This window comes from Teleopsis dalmanni, chromosome 1, assembly GCF_002237135.1.
Source record: "Teleopsis dalmanni isolate 2A chromosome 1, ASM223713v2, whole genome shotgun sequence".
NCBI classification, from domain to species: Eukaryota; Metazoa; Arthropoda; class Insecta; order Diptera; family Diopsidae; genus Teleopsis; species Teleopsis dalmanni.
This window is the reverse complement of record NC_051846.1, coordinates 57,376,969-57,390,457: the sequence shown is the minus strand read 5'-3', so window position 1 is coordinate 57,390,457 and position 13,489 is coordinate 57,376,969. Positions and strand designations below refer to the sequence as shown.

Genomic DNA, 13,489 nt, shown 5'->3' with positions numbered 1-13,489 from the left:
ACAAGATAACCATTAAATTATCAACCGTTTTATATGACTTGATAAATAAAATGTGGTTTGATTCGATTGGGCAACAAAATTTGACATGTCAAGAGTAAATCTAGATTAAATCTACATTTACCAATCGAAAACGCCTTTATTTCCATGCTGTAGTCTATATTATAACCTAAATATTATATAAATATTCATAGTTTTGTGGTTTTTAAATAATAACACAATTTTATGTTTATTATTATTAAATTTGAATAAACACCATATAAATATATATTAATCGTTCAATAAAAGAAATATCCACCATAACAATCTGTTTCTTTTCTAACTTGCAAAATGTTTTGTATCAACCAGACAGCATTAAGAAAATATATTTATCTCAAACAATTTCCATACAAATATAGTAAGGAATGAAGAGTTTTATGGCTAGGTAGTGAAAATTAGCTCAATTTTTTTACTGTTTGCAAGGGGTTTATGGAATTATGATTAGAGAGTGTGATCACAGAGCAATATCGGCTGAGAGGTTTCTGAGAGCAAAATATATCACACTTGTCAAAAACTTGCCAATGTAGTCGAAGAGTCAACTTTTCATTTGTAACTTGTTACTAATAACTTTATTAATTTTATTGATAAACTTTATGATTTACTACTTCTTAAAGTAGCATTGATCAAAAGACCAATGAAAGAAAGCTTAAAAATCTGAATATAGAAACAATTTTCTTAGTAAATCAAAGTATTGAATTTACTTTAACAAGTCTTATTTTTTGTCTAATAAAATGTTTTCACATAATCTCACTATAAAAAATAAATTAATGCAATAATTTTAAAACTGTTTTTGTTTAGAAGCTCACAATTTTTAAATCGATTTACATTTGAAATTTCAAATGTGTGTATATATGGATTTTATAGATGGCTTAATTGTGCGCAATATCTAACTGCTATTTAAAGATTTTTAACTACTGCCGATAGCTACTGTAGCTTGATCGTCCTGTGGGATAGCGGTTAGACTATTCCCAAGGTAAAGCATAACATACCTGTCGTAAAAGGCGAAAAAAATCAGGTAGGTTCCACTCGATACTGTTTGGAGTATAAATGGTAGTGACTGAGGTTTATTTGCTGCACCCAACCGGAATTGTAATCTGATATCACTCGAGTTTGGGCTACATAACTTTGACAGTCTTGACCAATATATGTTTGCTCATTTAATGGGAGTATCGTGCTGCATACGTTTAAAACCCAAATGGTCGCGGGCAATTGGACTGTATTAATTTAATTTCATTTGATGTGGAGTAGGACTTTCCAATCGGATGCTGTGACCTAAAGAACAACAGAGCTGTTAGATAAGCCTCTTTTTCTTCCAAGGTAGAAGTTATATCCAAATTTTTAGCTTTAATTTGTTACCGGCGGAATTACTTAGACTTCCAATAGGGCGTTTATCGACGCATTATACCGAAAAGTGTGTTAAGAGCACCGTGTTGTAAAGTTTTCATGACAAGTAATCACGTTTAAAACTACTGGACTCTGTAGCTTGATTGTGTATTATTAATGACCAAGATAAGATTATATTTCGTGAAAACTTCACATTACGGTGGTCTTAACACATGTTTCAGTATAATATGCGGATAAATGCTCCATTGGAATTAATATTTTGGTATAATGTGGCGATAAATATATATATACGGCTTTTTATTCGTTTTTGGGAACAGCAGTGTTATCCTGATACAAAATTATGTGTTTCTGTAGTATAGAGGAAGTTTGACTTGGAGATATGCTCTAGGTCGATTAGGGAGGCACACTAAATCTACGAGTTGCATTGCGAATGTCCCCAACAAAATATTAATAGCACTGTGGTAAGTATTATTTTATTTCTATTTTTTATTATTTATTGAGAATAGGCCAGATAGTGTTGTGTGATAAATAATTAATAATCACGGATTTGACGTATGAGATAATAAAGACTTATGTTGTTTTGTTTTATAAAGTAAAATAATTTTTCAAAAACGATTGTAAGACAGTATGTATGTTGGTCCTTTTTTCGAGTCAGCGCAACTGAGCACTTTTACTCTTTGATAGCTTGGGGTATTATAGGGTCCCACTCATCTCATTGACTAATTTATGTATTCCTGATAAGTTTCATGATTATTCAGTGATTGATCTAAGATCTGCCCCCCCCCCGTACCTCCCCGTGCGGAGAGTGATTACTCTAAGATTAGATAGTGCTAAGTAGGATAGCCTGTCAGTTTTCGCATATAATTTCATGGCTCTGTCCCTTATGTATTTTTTGAACGGGTCTATTCTAAGGTCTCTTAGCATGTCGTTTGTGCGGATGTACCAAGGCACTTTGAAGAGTCTTCGGAGAGCCTGACTTTGAGCAATTTGTAGCTTTTGTATAGTAGAATCGGCAGCTTTGCTATACGCGACACACCAATAAAGTAATGCTGGTCTAATTATCTGACTATAGATCAGTAAGACAGTATTACTACACTTTTATTTGCATGAATTCTGAAATGTTTGGATATTATTATATATACCAACATATAGCTCAGTACTGTTTGTCATAGAATACCTGTTATATCATTTTAACATGGATTATTACACACGAAAAGTTCTTCGTATATATGATGATAAACACCCTTTGTTATGTTCCTAATCAGACACATCACAGTGATTATAAAAATAAATTTTTTTTGTGTAATTAAGTTGTTTAATGTTTTTTACTGTGTATTATCGAATTCCATTTTGTGAGTTTATTCTTAAACTTAAACTTTTAATTATAAAAATATCGAAATATATAACCCCTCAAAATTTTACAGTTTCTTATCAGACCTACTGCAATGTGGTAAATTTTATTTAATAAAAGATAAAATCATTTTAAAAATTTTAAATATAAATACATAATAGCAATGGAAAATTATAAGCGTCTGAGTAGAGGTAAAAATATGTTAAAACATTTATTAGCAGACTTTAATCTGGTAATATGTATGAATATACATGTATATTATAAAGAAATAGATTATTATATCCACATATATTTATATATTTTAAATTGTTTTTATAGATCCTAAATCCCCGTTCACACCATTAACTCCTCTATCCCCAACAAACGCAATCTCGTTTATTTTTGACTTTGGAAAGAACAAAATCAATCAATTATCGCACACATCGAAAACGACTTATAGACCGACTACCCCCACTGTATGTCCGTGCAGAAGAGGCTCACCAGTGAAGCAGAAGACGTTGTTTAAAACTGAGAAATATTTAGCGGTTACACCTAATACGTCAAAAACAAATTCCAGCTTGAAAAGACAATGTGGATGTCAGGCTAAATGTCCACAGGTGAGATATATCAAAGGCTCACCAGTTAAGACGAAACCATTATCCAAGCAAATGATTATGGCACTTGATTCGAATCAACTCAGTAATTATAAACAGTTTTGTGAACGTGAAGAAATTGATATTTCGGTTTTAGTGGATTTAACAATAAGTGATCTCGATAAATTAGGTCTTAACTGTGGTGAAATCAGTAAATTTATGAAAGCTATTGATTATGCAAAAAAAAACTTCGATTGTTAAATAAAATAATAGTCATAAAATATTTTAATGAAACTTTAAGAAATTTGTATTGTTTATGATTTGTGATGTGTAATATATTTATTTTGTTTGTTAAATATTTGTGAAATATTAGTTTTAAGTTTTTAGTAATAGTAATTATAACACAAACATACAAAAAAATTGTTTTTTTTTTAATTTTCTCACATCAAGCATAAATTTTTTAATATTGATATTTATTAAATAATTTTTATATAAATTCATTAAATATTTTTTCTAATTTCCTAAACTCTTAAACAATAAGAGAATGAGAACTTTCAATCTAACTCTTCATTATATTAACTCCTCTTTAAACACCATAGTTCTTAATGGATTAGTGTTTTTATAATACCTAAATGCGTTCCATTTTGCTCGACCTAATGAGACGGCTTCTTAATCACGCACATCCATCTCGTTAAGATTGTCTACTTTACCACCGTTCTTCGGTTTTCCTATATTATATTGACCAACCGGTGAGAGTCCTTAAACCGCTGTGGTAAATCGATTCCTAGCCATCTAAAACCCTGGATTTAATTTAATTTATCCTATACTGTTCCTTTATTATATTACCGATTTTTGTTGACAAAGATGAAAAAATATTTTATTAAATAGTTTGTTTTAGAAATGTTTTCACATAATATTAGTTTTAATTTATAATTTAATTTTGCTCAAGTATTTCATTCTAGTCATAACTATTAATGAAGACACCAACTCTGTTATATTGTTACCTTTCAAAATCTGAAATAATTTTATGAAATATGTTAGGTGAACAGCTTAGAAAACAGAAATAGGTGGTATTTATATAGTATATTTTAATTTAATTTTATTGATATACTATTTGTTATGTCATTCTTTTTGAAGAGTATACGACAAGATTATATCGGGGATTAGTTATATTTTCTAAGTTGAAGGCTGATACATAGTTTTAGATATAACAGCTAACAATTTTTAGAGCTGCTTTAAAGTTTTCGATTCATTGATTATACTGTATATTTTTTCCTCTGTGCTAAAAATTTTAGCTTCTGAAGCTTTGTAACTGTGACGGCCTCAGATTCATATCATAGTACTGCATAAATTTTCCTCCAGAAGCTGGAGTTTTCAGCACAGAGAAGAAAGTATACAGATTGATGTTAGGGTATACTTTTGAATACAGTTTGCAACTGGCAATGGCAAAATATTATAGTATGTAAACGTGGCTTCGATAAAGAATTGACACCACTGATAATAAGTGCCAGCTTTATGTCTTCTTTTTATTTATATAATTACTAATACTATTATTATCAATATTATTACTAATACTACTATACTATTATTAATATTACTATTAGTTGTATTATTTTATTATTATTAATATCATTAGTACTCCTACGCTACCTTTATGCCTTTACCACTTTTACCCCTAGTAGTTTACTAACCAACTGACTAGCCAATTCTCGAGCCCATATCTGTTAGACATGCAGTTTTTTGACACTCTGTTGACCCTACGGTAGTGCCTAGGTGAAACGCGTAAGCGGAAACTGTAAGAGGACTGAGAACATAACACTGTTTTCAAATATCTGTTGAGGTTTTCTTTAGTGTGAAAAAATCGATGCAAAATCATATTTATTGGATTCCATTAACCTTTTTGTTAACCAATTTTTATAGTTTTCATCTTAAAATTCTTGTTGAATTATTATTTATGGATTTGTATTTGTATCATATTTCGAGCAATATTTCGAATTTGAACTCAGTAGCCTACAAACTAGTAGAAACTGTAATTAGTTGATCATATCGAAAATATGGTTGACCTACGTTAGTCTTTAGCTTTTTTAATGTAATGTAGGTTCATGTTCCATCAACAGTTATGAATCGTGCCAACAGAACCTTAGAGTGCATTTTATATTTAAGGTCACAAACACGGCATCCAATATACAGACAGCTTTGAGGATTTTGACACTTCAAATACAATGCTTTGCAAATTTTTAATATTTTTCCAAGCAGCAGCAGGATTTTGAGAAACCTGCTTGGGCTGTCTACTAAGCTAGTATAATCACATTTGAAACTATGGACTTACCGTCATACAACTGTATTTGATAGTGCAAATTTCCCATAAACTTCATTTGAATTTGATTTTATTTACATCATTCTTTTTTTATATAGGATCTTAAATTCGATCGCCTTATTGTTCCTTTTCGGCAATAGCTTTAGTATTCCATACGCAATACCAGGTCATTAAAGTAGAGCATTAAAACTAACTTGATTTAGAATTTGCTACGGAAGGCAAAGAGGGGTGCGAAAATACAGCAATGTGACGTAAGATCATAAGATCATAGAGAACTAGGGAAACTGAAATAAAGTAGAATAATTAGATTATCTATATGTATACAATTATAATAAAAATTTGATATTTCAAAATAAATATTAAATTAAAGTAAATAAAGAAGTGTTGAACTTTAAGTGGAGTGCATTGGAGGACTTACTTTTGAGTATATTTTCAATGAGCAATCTACCTCTTTTATTGCAAAAAATTAAAACCATGTCTCCATAATTATGTAAAAATAGAAATAAAATTTAATTTACAATTCTTAGAATTTAAATTTGTTTATATTTTAAATTTTTATAACTTTTAATATATTCAATATTCAATAATTTGCTATGCAGACAAATTTATGGAGGTCAAAGACTTTCTTTTACGATTCAAATTTCAAGTTTAGTTTATTATCTAAAATCAGTGATAGCATTTGGTAAATTAATGTAAACAAATAAAAAAAATTTATTTTAATATTCAAATATTTAATATCAATACTAATTGAACAAAATAAATGGATGCCTTACATTCAGTTTTAGGGGGTTCTGGGAAAAAAATTTAATACAATATATATTATAAATGTGTAGAAAGTTCGAGTTTCAAATTAAAAATTAATGAATTTTTTACACATAAAATATTAATGGTTATTTTTATATATATATTTTGTACATACGAAGTCAAAATAGACATTAACACTGTGAGCTATGCTAACCTACAATACTTGGTTAGGCTAGCCTACTGTACGCATGTCCACTCGAGCCTGCATAAAGGCCCCGGCCAATATTGATTCTTATAAAAAGACTCCAATATATCTTCGTTAAGACTATAAATAAAGCCTCAATTAATTCGAATCTTTACATTGTATAGGTTAGTATGTAGAGTGCAAAATAAAGATATAACCGTAGTTCATTAAACCTTAAATTAATAATTTTTAAAAAATTAGAACAATTTATTAAATCGCAAAAAAAACTTGATTTTTATACATTTAAAAAGAAATATGACTCCAATAGGTAAAAAACATTTTTGAAGGTTATTTTTCGAGAAAAATAAATATATTTTTTTTAATATTAAAATATATAACATTTCATCATTTTATGAAAATTTTAGATATTTGTAGATGTCCCATTTTAAGGCGGTGTAAGAAAGTAAAGAAAAGTTCTAAAATAGAAGTTATAAGAATATATTTTTACAAAGTTATTTTTTATAAATGAAATCTTCGAGAACAAAGAATATATAAATTCAATTGATTTTATCATGTCATAAATCCGAAAATGGCTACAGTGAAATTAAGTAATCTCTTTGAGTGTGGATCCATTTAACAAATCTATTTTATATATAGATTTTACTATATTTAGATTACATATAGACATATAGATTATACGTGCCGTAAGTGGCGCATAAATCTATGGATTCATAGCTAAATCAGATGAATCCAAACTTTTTTATACATCTGTAGTTTCACTTCTAAGATGCATATTTACATAAGAAATTATTAGTGTTTGAGCTTAGATTTTGCTATCCATTGTTCTAGAGCGGTCTATTTTCCTTATAAGGGTAGGTTGCAAGTAGCAGGCAACTTCTAGTAAGTTCAGCTCATATAGTTCCGAAAAGTGGGCTCATTGTGATAATTTTACATATAAGTTTGATATAAAATGATCAACTAGAGATAACTAGATAAAATACCTGACATATATTAGGAAATATTTTAATATAACCTAAGATGCAACCGATTTAAATTGTCTAAAATCGTCAACCTTTGCTTAGATCACTTGTTAATAATTTGGTCTGTTGCATTTTCTAATCTTGGCTCTTTTTGCAACTTAAATGTTTCCCTTTAAATATATTTTTTCCGACAACTAGAATCTCCACTATTAAAGCATTAAATAGTTAGCATGAATCTTTAAATAGTATAATATAACTATAAAACTTCTATCAAGATTCCATCCAAGACATGGATGACAAGACCCTTTTCTCATTTTCTTTATAGTCACAATTTTTGCAAACATTAGAATTGGTAAAGTTTGATGTGGGGCCTTGTGTCTCACTAGAGGAAAGTTTTTAAAGTAATAGTTTTTTATCTTATATCAGTTCAACCTATTTTCACTCTGTTGACGAATTGTATAGCAATATATATTTTATGTGATATTTAGGCTTGTCACAAGCATCAGCAGGTGATATCGATTCAATAGTGGGACTAATAGTTTAAGCCCAGAGTTTAGCCCAGAAAAATACTTATGGGTATTTTATCTAATCAGGGTATGCCGATTAGAAAATAATAATAATAAAAAATGATAATAATTATAATATTAATAATATGATAATATTAATATGATAATAATATCAATATGATTAGTTATTCCCAATAAATAGATTTACAATCATTTTACAATAGTCTGATGAATTTTCTGAAAAGGATCTAAGAAGAAACGCAAGATGGGTTTAAATAGTTTAAACAAGGCTAAATCAACTGTAAATTTAATTTCCAGAGATCAGAAATAGTGATATACAATTATTGACTCGACCGATTTCGCATAATTGCACTATAACATTTTTTGTTAATCGACGTCAATAGTTCTTCGTGTCTTAATAGTTGGATTGACTACTTGAATTCGCTGCCAGCGATATTTTTTTGGGTTTTTAGTGTATGATAAACCGGGCATCAGTTTTATTTACTTTTATAATTTGTACTTGTTTGTATTGTTATCCACTCATTTATTCTCTAATCTTCTTGACTCACGTTCTCAGGTCAGTGAATTTTGCTCCTAATAAAAACATATTTTTACACTTGTATGTATTTTAGCTGTTTTCTTTTGATATGTGAAAGATCATATGATAAATTAAATATTCTGAGCTATGTTCCTATTGAGATTTGGACTGATCGCCAAATTACCAATAATCTTGCAAATGTATATTAAGCTATTCTGGGTCTGTTGTGCACATCTTCGTTAGTAGATCCAGTTCTAGAAATCACCCTTTTCAAGGTAGTAGAAAGTGTATACATATTCAACATTGTTTTTAGCGAAGGTGACTTGTAGGAATTCTGCTTAGATTTGTTTGTATAGTTTAATTTTGTGATTGTTGATTTTTAGATTAATAATTCTTAACTATTTTGATAAGATAAATAAAGTCTTTCCAAATAGTTTCAGATGAGTTACACGTCGCTTACTGTGTGAGACGATAAGCAAAGAACAACAATGAAGTCGTAAATCCTCGAGTTGTTTTATGAGTGCCTAGTTGTTTCCTCTTTTCTGCTTGCAGATTTCACTTATTATATATTATAACACCTTAAACTATTGTGAATAGCAGGGATAAGGCTGGATTTATTCCGGTATTTACTGTGAACCACGACTGTGCCAAGAGGCAGATGATGCTTATACTAGAAAATATATTTTTAGGCTATATTTTAAGGTGTGTTATTTGTACATTATATTGTGAAAGTAGTAGATCTGGATACGCTAATGTTTTGAACGTATTGCTGCTAGGTCCGTTGATACTACTACATTATCGTACATTATCCTACATTATTTGACGTCAAATAAAATCAAAAGTAAAATAATATACATATGTAGGTATGATATTACATTCCTCAGAAATTAAAAATTAAATAAAAAAATCTTGTAGTTAACTTGGTAATGTGGACTTTATAGTTTGTGTTGAATATTTTGCTCATTGTTGTAAAAAAAAGTAATAAAAAATAATTAATAGACTCAACGTATCATCACAAGCACATTATAAAAATTTTTATTATTACTGTAAATGCTTTTGCTATTAGTTTTATAACTGATATTGTTAGTTTTTCTTTTTCTTCATTCAATATAATGTTATTCTTTCACCTATTAAAGCTCAAAAAATTATTAAATCCAAAGTTAATATAAATTATATTCACATCTAAATATTAAAGTAAACAAACAAAATTGGTCTTCTGTGTAATCTGTCTTTATATCATAATAGCCCAAAACATAATAAGATAAAATAAAATATAAAAGAAAAACAACAAAAAAGCACAAGCATATACTATATATACATAGACAAGTATAAAAAAAAGACAGTTACCCCCAAAAGCACACAAACTGTAACTGACACCTGCCTGCTTGCTGATTATCGCTTTTGGCATTGTCACTGTTCGTTGTCTGTCGTTTTGATGTTTTCATTGTTAGCTTTATTATTGTTGTGCTTCGTTCTTGTGTTTTGTTGCAGCATTTGCCGGCATTAAACAGCTGACTATGCTGCTGTGCTTTGTTTGTGCGCCAGCATTTATAACCAAAGCTTCGTTGTTGTTGTTGTGGTTGTTGTTGTTGTTACTCACATTTAAAAGCAGTAACAATGAATGAAAACGATTACAAGCACGAATAAAAACAAAATCTTACGACTTCTAACGAACTTTAACGAAATCAAAGTCGTGTTCTTGTTTTTATTTAGCTTGTTTTTTAATGTTTGTTCGTGGTTGTATGAAATAAAATAATGCAAAAAGTTCTGTTGATATTTTAGTCGCAGTTCGAAGTTTGTTGTGACAGCAAGTGTCGTTAAAAAAGCTCGCGAATTAAGAAGCGTATAATTTTTTAAATATTTTTTTATTCGAATTTTAAAGTTCCGTTTGTAAAGAAAAAAGTGTAGAAAAAAATTATACAAAAATAATTGCTTAAATTAAAAAATAATTTATGCAAATTTAATTGTGATTGTATATTGTATATACGTATATATAGAAAAGAATCGCGTTTTTTGTACTTATTGCATTATTGTTGTTCGTATTGCCAAAAAGCTAAATTGGTCTAAAACACTTGTTAATTGTTGCAGTTTTGTTTTGACCGTGGCGTGTTGAAAACGTTCTTTTTGTGCAGTGCATAAAAATTTAAATTTCAAAAGTAATTATTTCGGCATAAAAAATTAATTTATATTAAAAAACTCGCGTTGGAATTTGAAAAGTGGAAAAGTGTTATTTTGTGCTAAGTTGGTTGGCTACGTTCATATTAAAGCTGCAAATAAATAATAAACCACAAATATTGGTATGTTTAAAATATTTTATTTTATTTTTAATTCTAATTTATTGAATTATTGAATAAAAAAAAAATAATTTTTTAAGATTGTTTTTGGTTGACTGCGTTTTACTAAACAGTTTTTTGTTTTTGCATAAATTTTAGGCAATGATTGTTGATGTAATCTGGGTTTAAAGTGAAATCATGTAACATATGTAAATAATATGTTTTAAAATGCTAAAATAAAAATAAAAAATATTTATTTCCAAAAAAAATATGCAAGTAATTATTCACAACTCATAAAAATAAAATATTGCATTCGTACATGGCTCAACAGCGTACGTAAGACATTTTTCTTGTTGAATTTACAAGTCCACACACATAATAAAAAATTATTGAGAAAAAGAAAAAGAAAAAGAAAAAAAATTATAAATAAATTAGTTAGCAAAACTTGCTTATAAGTTATTCTTAATTCTTCAATCTTGTTTAATTGAAGTATAAAAAGACTCGAACTGAATTGTTGTTATTGTTGTGGCCACTTAATGTATTTCTATTGTAAATGTTTAATAGTAGCGCATTTAATGACGCACTTCTTGTGGGTAAAAATGCTTTCGAGTATGAAATAACTGATTTCATTCTAAGCCTAGCTTCGAAGTTCGAAAAATAAACAATTTTTCTTATTAGAATTTCTTGCAGCGTATATCGAACGCAGCCTCCTTGTGTAATAAAATTACACATGATAGGCGCAGTGTTTGAAAAAGTGCATTGATTTATAGTACTTATGTGTGTTCTAGGTACTGTACGTACCATATAATAAAAAACAAAATTCAATCTATAAAAAATGAGCTAAAATTATTTTTCTGTAATAGTCTCAAATATTTTTGTTGTAATTTTTAAATTTTTTGTACAAACTTTTAAAAACCCTTGAATTAATACTTTTTTAAATTTTAATTTTAAAAAAATTATATCTTTATATAAAAAAAAATTAATTTCGTTGAAAAAAGGGTTACCTCCTGACAATTTTTAAATTTAAAAATTAAATGTTTTAATCAACTGAATTCGTGAACTGACCATACAAATAGCCTTTAAATTTATTATAAATTAGATTGAAGCAAATAAATATTTTAAATTAATATATAAAATAATAATACATACATTATATAAAAAATTAATATAAATATAGTTAAATTTTTAAGTTTAAATGCTAGAAATAAAAAAATGTAATTTTTGAAATTTAAATTTTTAATCAAGTGTATTTTTGGACTGAATAACAAATGTAGCAATTAAATTTATTATGAATTTCATTGAATAAATTTAACCATAAAAAATATATTATAAATTAATATATAAAATAATAATACATAGATAATATAAAAAACTTGAACATAAACATTATTAAAGTTATATTTTTATTTTTAATTAACAAAAAAAACAAAAAGGAACATAGTATTTAATATAGGGGAATGAGATATATGCTAACATATAACTGATGAAAGGAGTTTAATACATTTGCAGTAACGCTAGTAACATATAGATTATGTATAAAATCTATTAAATATTTTTTCAGCAAGTCAATTTATTCAAAATAAATAAAAATCGAACTTAAATAAATTTGGTGAATAATGTAATAATAATAATGATTAATTCTATAGATTTTTATATTGTAATTGATGATGAAACGGTTTATACGTTGCAGACTCAGTATTTTTTATCTAATGTTTGTATCCAGCTATATTTCTGCATTTTTCGGTGGAGTGTAACTAATTAAATAAAAGCAATAATCTTGCTCGCTAATATCGGTATATAAATAGCATAGAGTGATCGTAGACGTCTTGACTTAGCAGCCGACACACTTGGGCTTGATTAGTTTGTTGTCTGTGGTATAATGACCACATACAACGGTTTTCTACAATCGCAGTAGGACTTTTTTTAACATTATCCTGTGTTAAATGCATCGCTGATTGCTCTTGATGATAGAGGATAGCTCTTGAAGACCACGCTCATAAGCAAAAGTTCACTACTTTGACAGCTGCTTTGTTTTACTTGTAGGATGGCTTATTCACGTGTTATCTACAACGAAAAGTTATTACAAAACTACTTTGGATTTTGCTGGAATATTTTCAAAAAACTGTTTGACTATGTTTGTAATTATACGGGTACGGTAAGATGACAGCTCTGAAAGCATATGAAAGCTGTGTTGCAAATACGGCATTCAAAGTCTAGGTTTAAATTCCACTAATCTAATCTCATCTGAAATACAGTCTTAGGGATGAGACTTTAAACACTTCTTAGATTTGCGATAAAACTTTACTCATTTTATTGTCATTAAAAACTGATGTGTCTATGTGTGACTTATGGTTAGCTAGGTTAATCTAAACTAACCTAACCAATGCTTTGGTTCCACTGCAAACAAAAGTGTTATCTAAGTATCCATTATCAGTGGTCTCGGAAATAATTCTTGCATTTAATTATTCGTAAATAAATTTTTGAGACTGCAAATACCAGGAATCAAACGCATCTTACTAACTCACCCAAAGCCGTACTTGCTGTGAAAGTTCATTATCAAATTCACTTGCTGTGTGTACATTAGAACAAAATTGTAAATAGTTGTAGAATTATTGAATTAATTAATTATATTCTTATTTTTAAT

General features: G+C 28.3%; 1 protein-coding gene across 1 annotated transcript; it reads left to right on the top strand.

The window, feature by feature from the left end:
* Positions 1–2,816: 2,816 nt before the first annotated feature.
* On the top strand, positions 2,817–3,570 carry LOC119673087. Its single transcript, XM_038084310.1, has 2 exons — positions 2,817–2,922; positions 3,050–3,570. The coding sequence occupies exons 1-2, from the start codon at positions 2,895–2,897 to the stop codon at positions 3,562–3,564; spliced, it is 543 nt and encodes a 180-aa protein (XP_037940238.1). The 5' UTR covers positions 2,817–2,894; the 3' UTR covers positions 3,565–3,570.
* Positions 3,571–13,489: the final 9,919 nt, after the last annotated feature.

Bases quoted from the DNA above. Each gene is read 5' to 3' on its own strand.
- LOC119673087 (XM_038084310.1), top strand. From the start codon at position 2,895: ATGGAAAATTATAAGCGTCTGAGTAGAG. The intron at 2,923-3,049 runs GTAAAAATATGT...TTGTTTTTATAG, and splicing joins TTATAAGCGTCTGAGTAGAG to ATCCTAAATCCCCGTTCACA.